The sequence below is a fragment of the Gracilinanus agilis genome, chromosome 4 (assembly GCF_016433145.1).
Source record: "Gracilinanus agilis isolate LMUSP501 chromosome 4, AgileGrace, whole genome shotgun sequence".
Lineage (NCBI taxonomy): Eukaryota > Metazoa > Chordata > Mammalia > Didelphimorphia > Didelphidae > Gracilinanus > Gracilinanus agilis.
Genome location: NC_058133.1, coordinates 166,205,818 through 166,220,714, shown reverse-complemented (window position 1 = coordinate 166,220,714; position 14,897 = coordinate 166,205,818). Strand labels below are relative to the sequence as shown.

At 46.0% G+C, this 14,897-nt stretch overlaps 2 protein-coding genes across 2 annotated transcripts; one reads left to right on the top strand and one right to left on the bottom strand.

The window, feature by feature from the left end:
• The first annotated feature begins 4,222 nt into the window (after nucleotides 1-4,222).
• NAXE (NAD(P)HX epimerase) lies at nucleotides 4,223-6,780 on the top strand. Its single transcript, XM_044672424.1, has 6 exons — nucleotides 4,223-4,469; nucleotides 4,813-4,921; nucleotides 5,123-5,233; nucleotides 5,333-5,446; nucleotides 5,980-6,127; nucleotides 6,534-6,780. The coding sequence occupies exons 1-6, from the start codon at nucleotides 4,300-4,302 to the stop codon at nucleotides 6,734-6,736; spliced, it is 855 nt and encodes a 284-aa protein (XP_044528359.1). The 5' UTR covers nucleotides 4,223-4,299; the 3' UTR covers nucleotides 6,737-6,780.
• A 654-nt stretch (nucleotides 6,781-7,434) lies between these two features.
• Nucleotides 7,435-14,738, bottom strand: GPATCH4 (G-patch domain containing 4). Its single transcript, XM_044672746.1, has 9 exons — nucleotides 14,610-14,738; nucleotides 14,048-14,122; nucleotides 13,503-13,639; nucleotides 11,585-11,658; nucleotides 11,394-11,486; nucleotides 11,165-11,260; nucleotides 8,588-8,673; nucleotides 8,147-8,197; nucleotides 7,435-7,913 (listed from the first exon to the last, which is right to left on the bottom strand). Exons 3-9 carry the CDS (start codon nucleotides 13,579-13,581, stop codon nucleotides 7,547-7,549), a joined length of 846 nt encoding a protein of 281 aa, XP_044528681.1. The 5' UTR covers nucleotides 13,582-13,639; nucleotides 14,048-14,122; nucleotides 14,610-14,738; the 3' UTR covers nucleotides 7,435-7,546.
• Nucleotides 14,739-14,897: the final 159 nt, after the last annotated feature.

Sequence of the window (14,897 nt, the reverse complement as noted above, 5' to 3'; positions counted from 1 at the left end):
CTCTTCTCTGTCCCTCTCTTTCTCTTCTCCCTCCCTCTCTATCTTTTCACCCTCCCTTGCTCTTCTCTCTCCCTCTCCCCCTCTCTCTCCCCCATCTCTCTCTCAGTCTCCTTCTCTCTCTCACTCTCTACTTCTCTCCCTCTCTCTCTGTCTCTCTGGTCCCCCCCTTCCTTGCATTGATTTGTCATTCAGGAAGAAAATGGATTCCTCTGTGTGCCCTACAGATGAATAGCTAGAAAAAATATGACTTTGATCTTTCCAGAGGTTCCTAAAGCTACCTCTCTTCCATTTTCCCTTTCCCCACCTCCTAGTCACTGACCAGGATGAGGCCACAGGCTATGAATAGAATCTCTTACTCAAAGCCCTCCCACCAAATCTTGGTGGGTCAGGCAGAAGGCCCAACACAATGCAGGTGAGTTAGGGTGGGTAGGCCAGGGAGGGATGTGGAGCTTCAGAAATGAGCAGAATTTAGACTGGAGAACTCTTGGGGATATGTTTGTTGTTCTGTCACTTTTCAATTGGGTCCAGCTCTTTGTGACCCCATTTGGGGTTTTCTTGGTAAAGATATTGGAGTGGTTTGCCATTTCCTTCTCCATCTCATTTTATAGATGAGGAAACTGAGGCAAACAGGGGGAAGTGACTTGTCCAGGACCACACAGCTGATAAAATATCTGAGGCCAAATTTGAATTCAAGTCTTCCGGATTCCACACCTGTCACTCTAACCACTGCACCCCCTAGTTGCCCCAGTAATATGTGGTGACAATAATTTTGGTTCACAACATTGCAGATTTAGAGAGAGAAGGAACTTTGCAGAACATCTGTTTCATTTAACCTTCATTTAACAGATGAAGAAACTGAGACCCAAAGAAGTTGATGAATTTACTTAAGGCCACAAGAATTGGATGGGGCAGGGCCCCAAATTTGAACCTAGGTTTTCTTTCTTTAAATTCATTTCTCATTCCACTATATCATGATTCCCTAAGGATCCTAAGGGCATAATTATGAGTGGGCATGGCTGCCATACACAAGGGCTATTGGGAATATTTTCACCCTGCAGTGGGTGAAGGGAAAGGGACTCCCCTCCCAGTCTATCTCCCTCTTTCTTTGCCCTTATAGATCAGCTGCTTCGTGGGAGGAAGAGGAGGAGGTGACAGTCAATCTTCCCATGACATCACCCAAATGGAGACTGGATCGTGAGTCTGAGTAGGATGCTATTCTAGTGCCACCCCCTGCCCTGCCCCAGGGATCATTTCCCCACATAAATAAAGTTCACCTTAGGTCATTTTATCCTTTTTCCTGGCTGTTCCACCTAGTCCAGACTGACTTGGGGTGCTTTTCCCTGATGCTAATGTCCTTAGCCCCTGGCAATCTGGAAAGTTTTCCTATACCTATCTTTCAATCAATTAATAAACAGATATTCCAAGCACTTTGCTAAAGGGTAGTGGTTAGAATTCCTACTCCATCTTGTTGTAAGGAAAGTGTTTTGTAAAGTTTGCAGTGATTTTTTAAAATTGGAACTTATTGAAGGAAACAAAAATGTATTAAGCAACGATTATGTTTCACTGTGCTATTTGATTTATACTGTAATATTTTTTGTTTTACAAATGATACAGCATTTTAACCTCATAGCACCCTGGGAGGTAGATGCTATTATAATCTATATTTTTTGGATGAAGAGACTGAATCAGACAGAAATTAAGTGAATTGCCCACAGTCACACAGCTAGAAAGTATCTGAGGCTGGATTTGAACTCATATGTTCCCGACTCCAGGTCCAGAACTCTATCCACTTTGACACCTGACTACCATTTCATGATACAGTGCCCAATCACCTCCTTATCCTTAATCCCCAAGTTGTCCATTTTTTTCAGACCAACTTTTCCAAACTATGGGTCTGGATGAATAGGAGGCATATTTGCTTTTCACTAGGTCTGAGGCCTCTCTCTTTCCATCCATCAAGTGTCCTCAAAGATGGGAAGTCCAGCCTCCTGGCTTCTGATGGTCCCCAAGCCAATAGGTAGGTTTCCTGTTTTGGAAGAGATAGAGACAGGAATATGGATAGAGATTTGGAATATGGATGAAGAAAGGAGTTGGAAATTGTGCTTTGGAGTGGTTTGAAGTCTCACTCTGACTGATTCCTCAGTTCTCAAAGACTGTGCCAACCCAATGCAAACTATGGCAGGACAAACAAAACTAGGAGTCTACCCAAGGTGATGGACTCTGGGTCTGTCATCTGAGGACCAGCCTTTGCTAAGTTCCTAGAACCAGACTGGTGAATCTATGGCCCCAGTGCTAGAGGGGGCTGCTCCCCTCCCCTTCTCTACCAGGCCTGATGATATTTCTCACCTCTGCCCAGCAGACTAATGGGAGCACTTCCTCCCTCCCCTATCTGGAGTAAGGGGGTGGCTCACAAGGTGTGAGGGTGCAGTTTGGGCACTCTATCTTTAAAAGGTTTGCCATCACTGTCCTAGAACCTAATCATCAGGATATGGGGCAGTGATGGGCAACCTTTTGAGCTTAGTGTGTCAAAATTCGCCAAAAAAACGAGCATAACTTGGATGGTGTGTCACTTCAAGAAAAAAAGCATAATTTTGTGATATGTATAATTGTAGTATATAACTATATTTAATAAACCAAAATAGGTAAATTAATATAGGTAGAATTGTCATCTACAGTGCACAGAGTATCTATGCTACACTACAGCAAATGTTTCATCCTTGGCATGCGGCCCCATACTTCTCTATATGCAGCCGCATGTCATCGAAAATGGCTACACATGACACATGTGTTATAGGTTTGCCATCACTGATATGGGGGGATGGGGAAATGATGTTTTTTGACACAACTGCAGCTTATAAAGACCATCTGCTAAGGCAGAGAAGTGCTTTGATTTATAATAGTGTAGACAGCATCCACACTAATGAAATTATGAATCTTTTTAAGCATTGAAACTTAACAAATAAATATTTATTTAGAGCATTATTTGTTCAAGGCTGGGAGGTACCAAAAGAACAAATCCACCTGCAAGAAGTTTACATTCTTAGGGAGGGAGGTATTGAAGTATGGTGAAAAGTTACAACTTTTAAGGAAGGTTTGGGGGTAGGTAAGGCTGAGGACCATGTGCTAAAAGGAACAAAAGAGAAGGTGCTGGAGTGGTGAGATGATCTGAGCTACTGACACAGAGCTGCCAAGCTATCTTTGTTTTTGTGCTTCAGCAACTGGAATAATCCAAGGCCAGCTATGGTGCCCCAGGAGTCCATTTGCCCCCTCCATCACCTGCTTGCAAGGGATTCTGGGGTCCAGAAAGACAATTCTGCTTCCTGCTGTCCCAGTACCTCCTATCCACGGTGGCATCATGCACTGTCGAGGTAAGGAGGGCAAAGGGGGCAGTGAGAGCTCCAAAAAACAAGCCCCCAATTCTCTCTTTGTGTTCCTTGGTATGCAAGACTTTCTCTGTCCCTCTCCTCAGTGTATAGTACACCTCCTCTTTCCATGTCCTTCAGGTCGCCTCAAGGACCCAAGACCAAGTCTAGCAGAAATGTCCAAAGGAGACCAACCAAGTCCAGCTTCTGTATGGTCATGTGATCTTGCTCTTCCTCCCCCTCTTTCCCGTCTAGGAAAGTCCTTGAAGCCCTGGCTTTTTCTACTTGTCCAGTCCTTGCATGGAGCAGTTAGGGACCGCTGCCCCAATCTGTGCTTTGAAATCCCCAACCTCACCCCGCTCAGCTCCATTTCTTTTTCTTCTTCTTTTTTTTTAAACCTTACCTTTTGTCTCCGTATCAGTTCTAAGACAGAAGAGTGGCAAAGGCTATGCATTCGGGGCTAGGTGACTTACCAAGAGTCACCGAAGGAGGAAGTGTCTGAAGGCGTATTTGAACCCAGGTCCTCCCGACTCCAGGCCTGGCGCTCTATCTACTGTGCTACCTAACTGCCCCTTTCCGCTCCATTTTTTGATGCAACTGGCAGAGAAAATAAAACTCTTGTCTTTCTCCAGGACGCGGGCGTGCTTTTGTAAGTTTCACTGGGACTGGGAGGGGTGCCGAGCAGTCTCCCTACAGGAGCACGGCGAAAAATGTTACGGTTCGGGCAGCAGAGGGCGCGGTAAATGCATGCCGCCGCAGCTGAGAGCAAGCTCAATTCGAACCCAGCCAGGTCCGTAGTCGGCGCACGCGCATTCGTACACTCCTCTCAGCCCTCTCCATTTGCCGGGGGCTGAAGCAGAAGGGGCGGTGCCGGCGCATGCTCGGAGGCGCGCGGCCACGGGGGAGGGAGGGAGGGAGTGGGCTCGCTGGGACCTGAATGTCCGGGCTGCGGACGCTTCTGGGGCTGGGGCTGCTGGTCGCCGGCTCGCGCTTCCCACGCATTTTGGCGCGAGGTGGACCCCGCTGCCCGGGGCCAGCCTGGTGGGCAGCGAGGCCCATGCATTTAGGGGACTCCACCATGGCTGGAGGTGCCGTGAAGTACTTGAGGTGAGCCGAGGCCCCGGGAGCATCGGACTTCCGCGTTCTGTGTCCCGGGGGTTAGGGGGAAGGAGGCGTGGCAGGGCTTGCACTTACCTGGGCCTAGGGGCACCCACTCCGGTGCAGGGACTAAGATGGAGGGAGGGATGCCCCTGACCCGAGGGGCCCATGGGAGTATGGGGATGTGGTTAGGGCGCCCACGTGAGTCGGTGGGGGAGGGGAGGGGCGGGGCCGAGGCTGCAGGCGTGCTAAGGGATGCACTGATCTGGGCGGCAGGGCGCCCACCAGAGCCTGGGAGGGGCAGGGCCCAGGGCAGGTACGGAGTTTCGGGAGTGGTTGGGTTTTCTCCCAGCCAGGAGGAGGCCCAGGCTGTAGACGAGGAGCTATTCAACGAGTACAAGTTTAGCGTGGATCAACTCATGGAACTGGCTGGGCTCAGTTGTGCCACGGCCATTGCCAAGGTCAGTGGCTGGGGGAAGACCTGGCACTGCCCACCCCCTAAAGAGCAAAGGCAGAATGGTGAGCCAGTAGGAAGGGATGACTATGGGGTGATGGGGGTGGGAAATGGGCCACATGGAACCCGTGCTATAGCTATCCATGGGAACCAGGGCCCAAGTTCCTGTAAGAAAAACCTTTTAATCCCAATGCTTTCCTTCCTATAGGCATACCCACTTGGTTCTTTTGGCAGCAACCCTCCAGCAGTCTTGGTTATCTGTGGCCCTGGGAACAATGGAGGGGATGGCCTTGTCTGTGCTAGGCACCTGAAACTCTTTGTGAGTATGGGGAGGTACCACTAAGGGAGGTTGATAGGATGAAATGGGCCTCTCAGGATTCAGTGATCTGGAACATATATATATCTCCCTTCTTCCTAGGGGTATGAGCCAAAGATCCATTATCCTAAGAAGCCAAACAAGCCACTCTTTGATGCTCTGGTGACACAGTGTCAGAAGATGGACATCCCTTTTCTTCCTGAGATGCCCCCTGAGGTAGGAGGCATCCAGCCCTCTCAATCACTTTTAAACCCTTTCCCTAATGCATAGCCATTAGTTCTTTGCTCTTCCTTTTCTTCGGTTTGAAAGCTTTCTCTTTTAGTTCCTACCCAAACAGTGAAGCCCAAGTGTTTCCTCCTGGACTCCTCCGTAACCATATAGATCCCCTTGCCCCCCTCTCGTACTTCCCCAGAGTTCATAGGCCTGGGTTTTAAATCCTGGTTTGGCTACTCACTGCTCACCTATTTGAGTTTGGGAAAATTAACCTCTGGGAAGGTGTTTTCTTTTGAAGGTCCTTTTCTGTTTTAATTATGATCCTGAGACTTCTATCCTAGTTTCTGGTGCCTGAGATTCCTCAGAAATCAAGAGGCTATCCCCTCAGCACAAACCACAAGTGTTTTTTGACTCAACCCATATGGTATTAGCCTCCACTGACATATATACATGTGCATGTATATATGTATACAGACATATAATCTTACTATTGGGTAATGGATCACTGACATACTCTTCCTCTCCCTTCTCTGTAGCCAATGCTGATTGACGAGCTATATGAATTAGTGGTAGATGCCATCTTTGGCTTCAGCTTCAAGGGTGCTGTCCGGGAGCCATTTGGAGCCATCCTGAGTATAATGAATGGGCTCACTGTGCCCATTGCCAGCATTGACATCCCCTCAGGTACCTTCGGGGTGGGGGAGGTGTAGGATGATAAGATAGGCAGATGACCTCTGAACACTCCCAGGGAGGCTTATGTTCCCAAGCTGGGAAGGATGCAAAGCTACCAGAATCCTAGAATGTTAAGAGCTGGAAGGTTCTTGGAAGCAAGGACCTGAGAATAATACTTCTTAGCTCTGCATCCTCACCGACTGCTGTCACAGGCTGGTTTCACTTCTTCTATATAAAGAAACCCCAAAACACAGAGGTACCTGGAGAGCCTGGGACAGGGCCTAGTGTTCTTACTCTCCAGTGGCTCTCCTCTTTTTCCTTCCCTAAGGGCTAAGCTGAAACCAAGTTCAGAAATGGTGAGCAAAGATGGAAGAGAACTGAATGCTGTGACCTCATAAAATATTCCTTTCACCCACAGGGTGGGATGTGGAGAAAGGGAACCCAGAGGGCATCAGACCTGACTTGCTCATCTCACTGACAGCCCCCAAAAAGGCAGCTACTCTGTTCAAGGGCCGACACCACTACCTAGGAGGCCGCTTTGTGCCATCTGACTTAGAGAAGAAATACCAACTGAACCTGCCCCCCTACCCAGGAACTGATTGTGTCCTACAACTGCAGTGAGGGAAGGCTGGTGTGCCCTCAATAAAGACTGAGTTTATCCTTGATTTGGATCTGTAAAATGCTTTGAGATCTTCTGGGTGGGGTGGCACCATCTTTGTGGGCCAGAGGGGGCACAGCATGGTATAGTGGAAAGAAGCTGCTCTTGGGAGTCAAGAGGACCTGAGCTTGAATCCCAGAGCTATGTGACTTTGGGCATATCACTTAATGTTTCTGTGCCTTAGTTTCATTATATGTGAAGGGGGGGGGGGGTGAGGATAATCCTCTAAGGTCCTTTCCAGTCTTAAATTCTATGAACATGATCAAGATGACTGGATCCTGCAGCAGGGTAAATGGCAAGGACCTCCTGTTAATAAGGAGTGCTGAAATGGCCATCCACACGACATTGTTACTTCTTTGAAAATAAGTAATTTTTATCCATCTGACTGGGGTAAACTTACCTGTAGGCAGGAAAGTGGATGAAGACGCCTTCAGTGTTTCCCTCAGCCCTCCTTTACCTGGTGATACTTTGGCAAAAGTGGGGACAGAACCAAAGGATCTTCCTGTGGTACAGGAAATAATGACTGGTGCCTCATCCCCAGCCCAGATCATGGGAAAAGCCCTGGGTGGAGGGTGAGCAAAGAGCCTGAGCAGGAATGATTGGGACATGGAGGTGTTTATTGATCCCTCTGTGCAGGGTAGGGGCACCTGAAGAATCCTAGGTTATCTCCTCTGCCCCCCACCCCTTGCAATGAGTCAAGGGCCCAAAGAGGCCTGGACCTCTGCAGTTCTGGTCGCCAACAAAGGAATGCAGACGGTTACTGGCAGGCCTCACTATGCCTCTAGCAATACCTTTTTTTTCTTCTTTTTAGTTTTCTGGGCCTTGCTTTCTTCATCTTTTCCCCTCTCTACTTGATCTCCAGCCTCATCTTCTGGTTCTTCTTCCCGTTGTCTCTTTTTCTTCTTCTTCTTCCTGCTACTGTCTTTGGTCTGTTCTATGATCTCCATATGCTCACTCCTGTCTGTGGTTGAAGTTTCTTCCTGACTTTTCTTTTTCTTCTTTTTCTTCTTCTGGGTTATGTCCTCAGCTGGGGTGTCAGGGACACCTGTATTCTGGCCTTTGTACTGGGCCAGGAAGGCTCGCTCCTGCTCTTCCAGTCGTGCCAGCTTGGCTTTCATGGTAAGCCCATGACGGGCACCCCTGGGACAGACAGGTACCCAATCAGAGGAACAGAAGAAAACCAGATAGACTATCCCTCCCACTTCAGACAGGAATGTGCCATCCATCTCAAGACAGGAGTAAGACTAGAGGGAGAAGGGGCTAGAGAGTGATGGAAGCTCCCCCTGAGAGGGTGAGTGCAGAGATGGTGAGGCTAGAGAAGGACAGGGAGAGGAGAGCAAAGCTTTCAAGAAAACCAGCGGATCGCCTCTTACTTGTGGGCAGTGCGTCCCTCGCAGGCTCGAATCAACTCTTCATCTGTCAAGCTGGACGTTGAGGGAAAAGTGAATAAGGGAGACTCAGAGCCTAGGGAAAAAAACAATCTCTCTCCCCTCCAAGCTATCTCGGGCAGGGAGTCCAACACTCTTAAAGAAAATCTGTCCAAGAGGCAGCTAAGTGACATAGTAGATCAGAGTGCCAAGCCTGAAGAGGGGAGGTCCTGGGTTCAGATGTGGCCTCAGATACTTTCTAGCTATATGACCCTGAACAAGTCACAAACCCCATTGTCTAGCCCCTGCCATTCTTCTGTCTTAGAGCTAATACTAAGACAGAAAGTAAGGTTTTAAAAACAAAAGAAAATCTGGCCACACTCACAGGGCATGGAATATTAGAGCAATGCCTTCACATTGCCCTCCCAATTTTGAGGGAATTCTCACATCTTTGCTGGTGGAGGTGCTTCATCTTCGCTGCTTTGTTCGCTCGGTTTCTCCGCTTGCTCCCCTCCTGAAGTCAGAGTGGCACTCTGGCAGGAGAGTGAATGCTCAGTATCAGCAAATACTTAGAAAGTGCCTACTTTGTGCAGAACATGCAAAGTTTAGCTAGAATGGCTCCTGTTTTCTCAGGCTTTACAGTCTGTTAAGGAGATATAACTCACTTAAATAACTGGAATATAACATAGTTCAGGCAAATCCAAGCTGGTTAAGTTGCAGATCAGTTACTGGTCTGCATTATTAGAAGGTATTTCCTTTGTTGTTCAGTCTTTTCAGATTCTTTGTTTTCAGTAGTTTGGCATTTCCTTCTCCAGCTTATTTCATAGATGAAGAAACCAGGCAAACAGTTAATTATTTATCCAGGGTCACACCACCAGAACAGTAAGGATCTGAAGTCACATTTGAACTTAGGTCCTCCTGAATCCAGGACTGGCACCCTATCCACTATGCCACCTTCCCAATTTCCTTATCAGTTAATTAAGTCAGGGGGCACAGATCCAGGTCACCAAAAAAGCCCTTAAGGTTTCAAGTTCTCCTGAGGGTAGAGGTGAGGGCTAATTACTAATGGTGACATTTCTAAGAGGGCTTTAAAGAACAGGGAAGCTTTCGACAGTTTTAGGGCTGGGGAAGAACATTTTAGGTTTAAGGAACATGACCAAAAGGATGATCTTATACAGGAGTTAGGAAATAGCTCAGTTTGGCTGGAACACAGGATACTTGGAGAAGAAAAGCTGGGAGTTAAGTCTGGAAGTGTTTTTAGCAACAGATAAGGGGGACTTTTGAATGCCAGGCTAAGGAAGAATTGACTTTTACTAGGTAAGTAACAAGGGGCCACTGAAAGGATTTTGAGTGGAGGAGAGAGGACTAAATCTGTACCCTTTCATCACCATCCTCATCCCTCTTCATTAAAAATTTGTTTCTAATATTCCCAGTCCTGAGTTCTACTAGCCAAGCACCATATACCCATTTCACACATAGCTCCATATTTCAGATGCTGTATCTCTCATGCTACAATGACAAATCTGGGCCTGCCCATCTCAGAAAGACTGTGACCCAGTGGAAAGAATACTGGTTCAGATCCAAAAGACCCTGTATTGAATTCCAGGTTTACCCCTTACTTCTTTTGGGACTTTGGATTACTTGCCTCATCTATAAAAAGAGGGGGTTTGGTGAGATGATCTTCCACATCTAAAGCTCTGATTCTATAATCAGATTATGGGAATGAATGAAAACAGATAGTAAAATGCTTTAATTATTACTTACTGAAGTCAAGGTGACTATTTTTTATGATTATTTTGGTTAAAGTATCCATGGGGATCTTCAGTTAAAAGGGAGAAGAATTGAGCAGATTGTTAAATTCCCTGTGGCACCAGGTCTGAAACTTTCTTCAGACACCAAAAGCTGAATGCTCCTGGGCAAGTCACTTAACTTGAGCAGCAAGGTAGTCAAGTGGATAAAGTGCCAGGCCTGGAGTTGGGAAGACCTGAATTCAAATCCTGCCTCACACACTTACTAGCTCTGTGACCCTAGGCAAGTCACTTAACTTCTGCCTCAATTTCTTCAACTTTATTTTCTATACATTCATAAAATTTTATTCAAATCATTTTATAATGAAGATAATAATAGAATTTACCTCACAGAATTGTTGTGAGATTCAAATGAGATAATTGTAAAGTGCTTAGCAAAGTACCTAGCATATCACAAATGCTATATGAATGTTAGCTGCTTATTATTATTATTATTATTATTATTATTATTATTATTATTATTATTATTATTATTATTATTATTATTATTAACTTCTCAGAGCTATTTCCTCATCTGTAAAATGAAAATATTAACACTTTTGCTACCAAGCTTCCAGGCTAGTTGTAAAGGAAATGCTTTGTAAATTGCAGAATGCCATATAAATGCAAGTTATTATTAAAAGTTCATTTATTACATCCTTTCCATGGACTTTCCTCAATAGGGTAATGCGTGTCCCCATTCTTTCCCATATACACTAGAATTCTGGATACTTGCTAAAAAGAGAAGAGTTCTTTTGGAAAGTAAAAGACTTGGCAAAGAACCCTAGAATGTCAGCTCAAAAGGACCTTGGATGCTATCCAGCCCAATGTCCTTAATTTTACAAATGAAGAAATTGAGAGGAGATAACAAAGAACTGAAGAGAGAGAACTGATTTGCCTGAGAACACACAAATAGCAGAACTAGGACTACAATCTAGATCTGATAAAGTTCTGTACTCATTATATAGTCTTATAGCCTAGCTACATCTCTTACTATCCAGGCCTTATGGTTCAACAAAGCGTTAGCTCTATCTCACTGCATAATTCAGCATGTAGAGGGCTGTAGAATAGCTAGTAAAGACTTGTCTTTTAGAATTCACTGTGTAGCTTCTTCCTCTTGTAAATGAGAATGGGGCTACTGTCTCCTTCTAGTGAAGGCCACAGAGGAGTAGAAGCCCCACTTGAACTAGCAGATGGGAAAAGGGTCTTTTTTATCCCTAGTCTCTAGTACCTTTACCTTAATGAAGTGTCCATACAACAGGCTGGACTTGGAGCCCGAAGAGCGTTTCTGCTTGCTGTTATCCTTGGCCTGGGTCTTCATCTTTACTCCATCCTGTTGGGGAAGTCGGAGTCAAACTGAGCTTCCTGCCCCACACCTGGTTCTCATGTTCCTCACTCAGAAAGTGTTTGTGTGTTCTATGGTCATCCCTCTCTCCCCTTCCAGCCCTCCTCTGCCCCCAGAGTACCTTCCCAGTCTCCACCACCAAGCTGGCAGCTGTCTTGTTGAAGAGTTGGCTCCACCAGTGATTAGTGAACTCCTTGGAAGGGTCATGTCCCACCTGCCCAAAGGGAAAGAGAAACAATTCTGCAATGTTGCCCTCCCATCCCAATTTCCCCCCTGAGTCCTCCTGCCCCAGACCTGTATATAGTTCCTTACCCCAGCATTGTCCTGCTTCAACTTCACCTTGATGGCCTGGGCAATGCCATCTTCTTTCTTGCCCAGGCCCTTGCCTGGAGGGAGTAGAGACCAGGCTTATGCAATTTATCTGTCCACACTGAACCTTCACAGCAGAATCCTTACCCTGGACCACAACACTGCCCTTTAGACTTCAATCATCTCTATCCTTCCCTCTTCTCCAATTCTGGAGAACTTCTGAGGCTCCAGACTCCACTCAAGCCAATTTTCCTGCATTGATGAGCAGAGCCCATTCAAATGGATGATTTGTCCTTATCTCTCTGTATCCTAAGTGAGATTACAACTACACAAAAGACTAGAAATTGTGTCTCTCCAACTCTCCCCAAAGGAAGAATGGCACCGTCATCAAAATAATAGTTTAACATTTAAATAGAGCTTACTCTGTGCCAGGCATAGTGCTAAGGGCTTACAATTCATATCTCATTTAAGCCTAACAACACCTCTGGGAGGTAAGTGCTATTATGTGGATCTCCATACATTTTACAGATGAAGAAACTGAGATAAGCATGAATTATTGACATGCCCCAGACTTCCAGCTCTAGTAAAGACCTGAGACAGGATTTGAATTCAGATCTTCCTGACTCCAGGCTCAGAGCTCTAAACATTGCACCCCATAACTGAAAGAGCATTAAATTCAATATTCAAAGTCCTACATTCAATTTCTAGCTGTCACTTATGATCCATATCACCATGGACAAATCATATCACCTCTTAGGGCAGTGATGTTGAACCTTTTGAGACCAAGTGCCCAAATTACTCCCCTCCTTACCCTAGACATGGGAGGGAGGAAGTTCTCATTGTGCTGCTGGGCAGAGGGGATGGTAAAGTGAGGCATGTCCTCAGGTGCATGGAGAGGGGAAAGGGAACAGCCTGGTCTTACTGGCTTTCTAGTGGTGAACTCTGTGCCGGGATGAGGGTGATGGTGCCCGTGCCCATAGAGAGGGCTGAGTGCCCCCTCTGGCGCATGTGCTTAACATCACACTCCTAGATTCTCTTTCCGCCTTACCTATAACATAGGAGGGATAATGCTACTTCACATTACCTACCCTGTCCCAGGGCTGTGATCATGGTACTTTGCAAACAGGAAAAGTTTTACAGAAATATAACTTATTATTAGCTTAAGGGAGTTCTCTCACCTATTATATAGAGCTTCCCAAAAATCTCAGTACAGTTTTAAATTCTAATAGCTTCAAGTTTATAAGAGGAGTAGTGTATAGTTTCTTATGAAGAGATCTTTTCTCTTTCCTCCAAATAGCCCTCTACCCCAGGATAGGGTTTTGCTCACAATGAAGACCAGAGGCACCTAGGTAGTGCAATGCATAAAGCACTGGACTTGATTTAGGAAGAGCTGAGTTCAAATCCTGACTTGGATACTTATTTTCTGTTTTCTTAGTTGTAAAATGGGTATAAAGATGGGGCAGCTGGGTGGTCTCAGACACTTCCTAGCTGTGTGACCCTGGGAAAGTCACTTAACCCCCATTGCCTAGCCCTTACTACTCTAATGACTCAGAGCCAATACATACTATTGATTCTAAGGTGGAAGGTAAGGGTTTAAAAAAATGAGTATAACTATAGGCACTTACCTCACAGGGTTGTTTTAGGTAGAGCAAATGTGATCATTTATGTTAAGTGCTCCACAAAACTTAACAGGTATTGAGGATCATTTCTAATGGTGGCTCTTTTCCCTGCCCTTTTCCCATCTTCTCAGTCCCTTACCAGACCTTAATTTCCCATTCAGAACAATTCTTCCTATTCCTAAGAACTAAGGTAGTGCTGCTGGTGGGACAGTTTCTTTCATGGCTCTAGGGTACTAGAAAGCAGAAGGCTTGGGTTTAGGGCTCTTCCTAGGGAGAAGTGGACTAGGGTCAGTAAGTATTACCTTGACTCCATCCATGCCTCTGCAGCTGTTCCTCAGCAAACTTCATCCCTCGACTCTTGGTTGCTGAGGTGGCACTCATTTTGAGAAAAGGGTTAGTCTCTGTCCTCACCAGTTCAGAGATGGTTACTACCAGCTCTCTGACAGAAAAAAAAGAGAAGCATTCAAACTCATCATCCTAGCCTCACATTCCTATGGACAGAACCCTGACCTAGCTTCTGGACTGACCTAGACACAGAAAGAAATGTGGTTCTAGCCCTTTAAAAGAATTTCCTAAGGGAAATTTCCGATCTCTTGTCCACTCTAGAGAGAATCTGCCTCTACTTCAAAGAGGACACTCCATCTCTAGCTTCTGTATCTTTGCCCTCTATGTTCTCCATGCTTGGAATACTCTACCTTCTGCCTTAGAGGGGGAGGCCCTGGGTTCAAATCTAGCCTCGGCCATTTGCTAGCTATGTGACCTGAGCAAGTCATTTATCCCCCATTATCAACATTGCTTCCAAGATGCAAGTTATAGGTTTAGAAAAAAAAGGCAACTGAAATCCTACCTTCTGAAAGAGGCCTTCCTTGGTCTCTCCAACTGTTAATGCCTTTCCTCTTCCCAATACAGATCTTGTAAGTTCCTAAAAATAAACAAGTCGTCGTTGGCCTCATTAGAACGTGAGCTCCTTGAAGGTAATTATTTTATGCCTCTTTTTGCATCTCCAGTCTTTAGCATACTGCCTGGCACTCAGTAGGCCCTTAACAAATATAGATTAATTCCCTGAAAGAAGAAACTAGTCTTGCCTTTCTTTGTATGTCCTTAAGTAGACAGTCTAGCACATAATAAGAGCGTAAAATTTGTTGTCTGATAAATTCCTTGAGAGTGACTGATTCCTGGGAAGCAATGTCTGTTTTCTGCTTTTCTCTGTATTCCCAGCGATCAGCACTGTACCTGATATCGAGTAAGTGCTTCATAAATAAATGCTTGCTGATTGACTAACCCCCAGTAGTCCCCAAAAACCCACTCCACGGTGCTCCCCTGCCCCTCTCCGGAATCTCTCAGCTCTCCGTCAATCTAGTTCCCATTCCTCTGGCTGCGAGTCCTAGAGGACAGTCTCCAGCCCCTACATTTATCTACGTCTTTTAGGCCCTCTTCCGTCTTCCCGGTATGCAGCCGGATTCTCTCTTCCTAAGGGTTGCAGTTCACATTCTCATCGCGGTCCCCTTAGCAGAAGCACGCGGATTCCGCAACCTGTGCGCTGCCATGTTACCGGAAGTGCCTCCTTCGGGCTCATCTAGACTGCAAAAGCCATAGAATGGTAACTACGGAGATCATAGAGTTCCGATCCTCCGACTGGAGGAAGGGCCTAATCTCTCCCGGAAGTGGGCGGGAGCTCAGGTTGCTATGGGAACATG

What these genes read in the sequence shown, in the direction of transcription:
- NAXE (XM_044672424.1), top strand. Translation starts at nt 4,300, where the DNA reads ATGTCCGGGCTGCGGACGCTTCTGGGGCTGGGGCTGCTGGTCGCCGGC. An exon ending in TTCCTGAGATGCCCCCTGAG is followed by an intron (nt 5,447 to 5,979) that starts GTAGGAGGCATC and finishes CCTTCTCTGTAG; the next exon opens with CCAATGCTGATTGACGAGCT. An exon ending in CAGCATTGACATCCCCTCAG is followed by an intron (nt 6,128 to 6,533) that starts GTACCTTCGGGG and finishes TTTCACCCACAG; the next exon opens with GGTGGGATGTGGAGAAAGGG.
- GPATCH4 (XM_044672746.1), bottom strand. Translation starts at nt 13,581, where the DNA reads ATGAGTGCCACCTCAGCAACCAAGAGTCGAGGGATGAAGTTTGCTGAG. An exon ending in TGAAGCAGGACAATGCTGGG is followed by an intron (nt 11,487 to 11,584) that starts GTAAGGAACTAT and finishes CCCTTTGGGCAG; the next exon opens with GTGGGACATGACCCTTCCAA. An exon ending in TGGTGGTGGAGACTGGGAAG is followed by an intron (nt 11,261 to 11,393) that starts GTACTCTGGGGG and finishes CTTCCCCAACAG; the next exon opens with GATGGAGTAAAGATGAAGAC.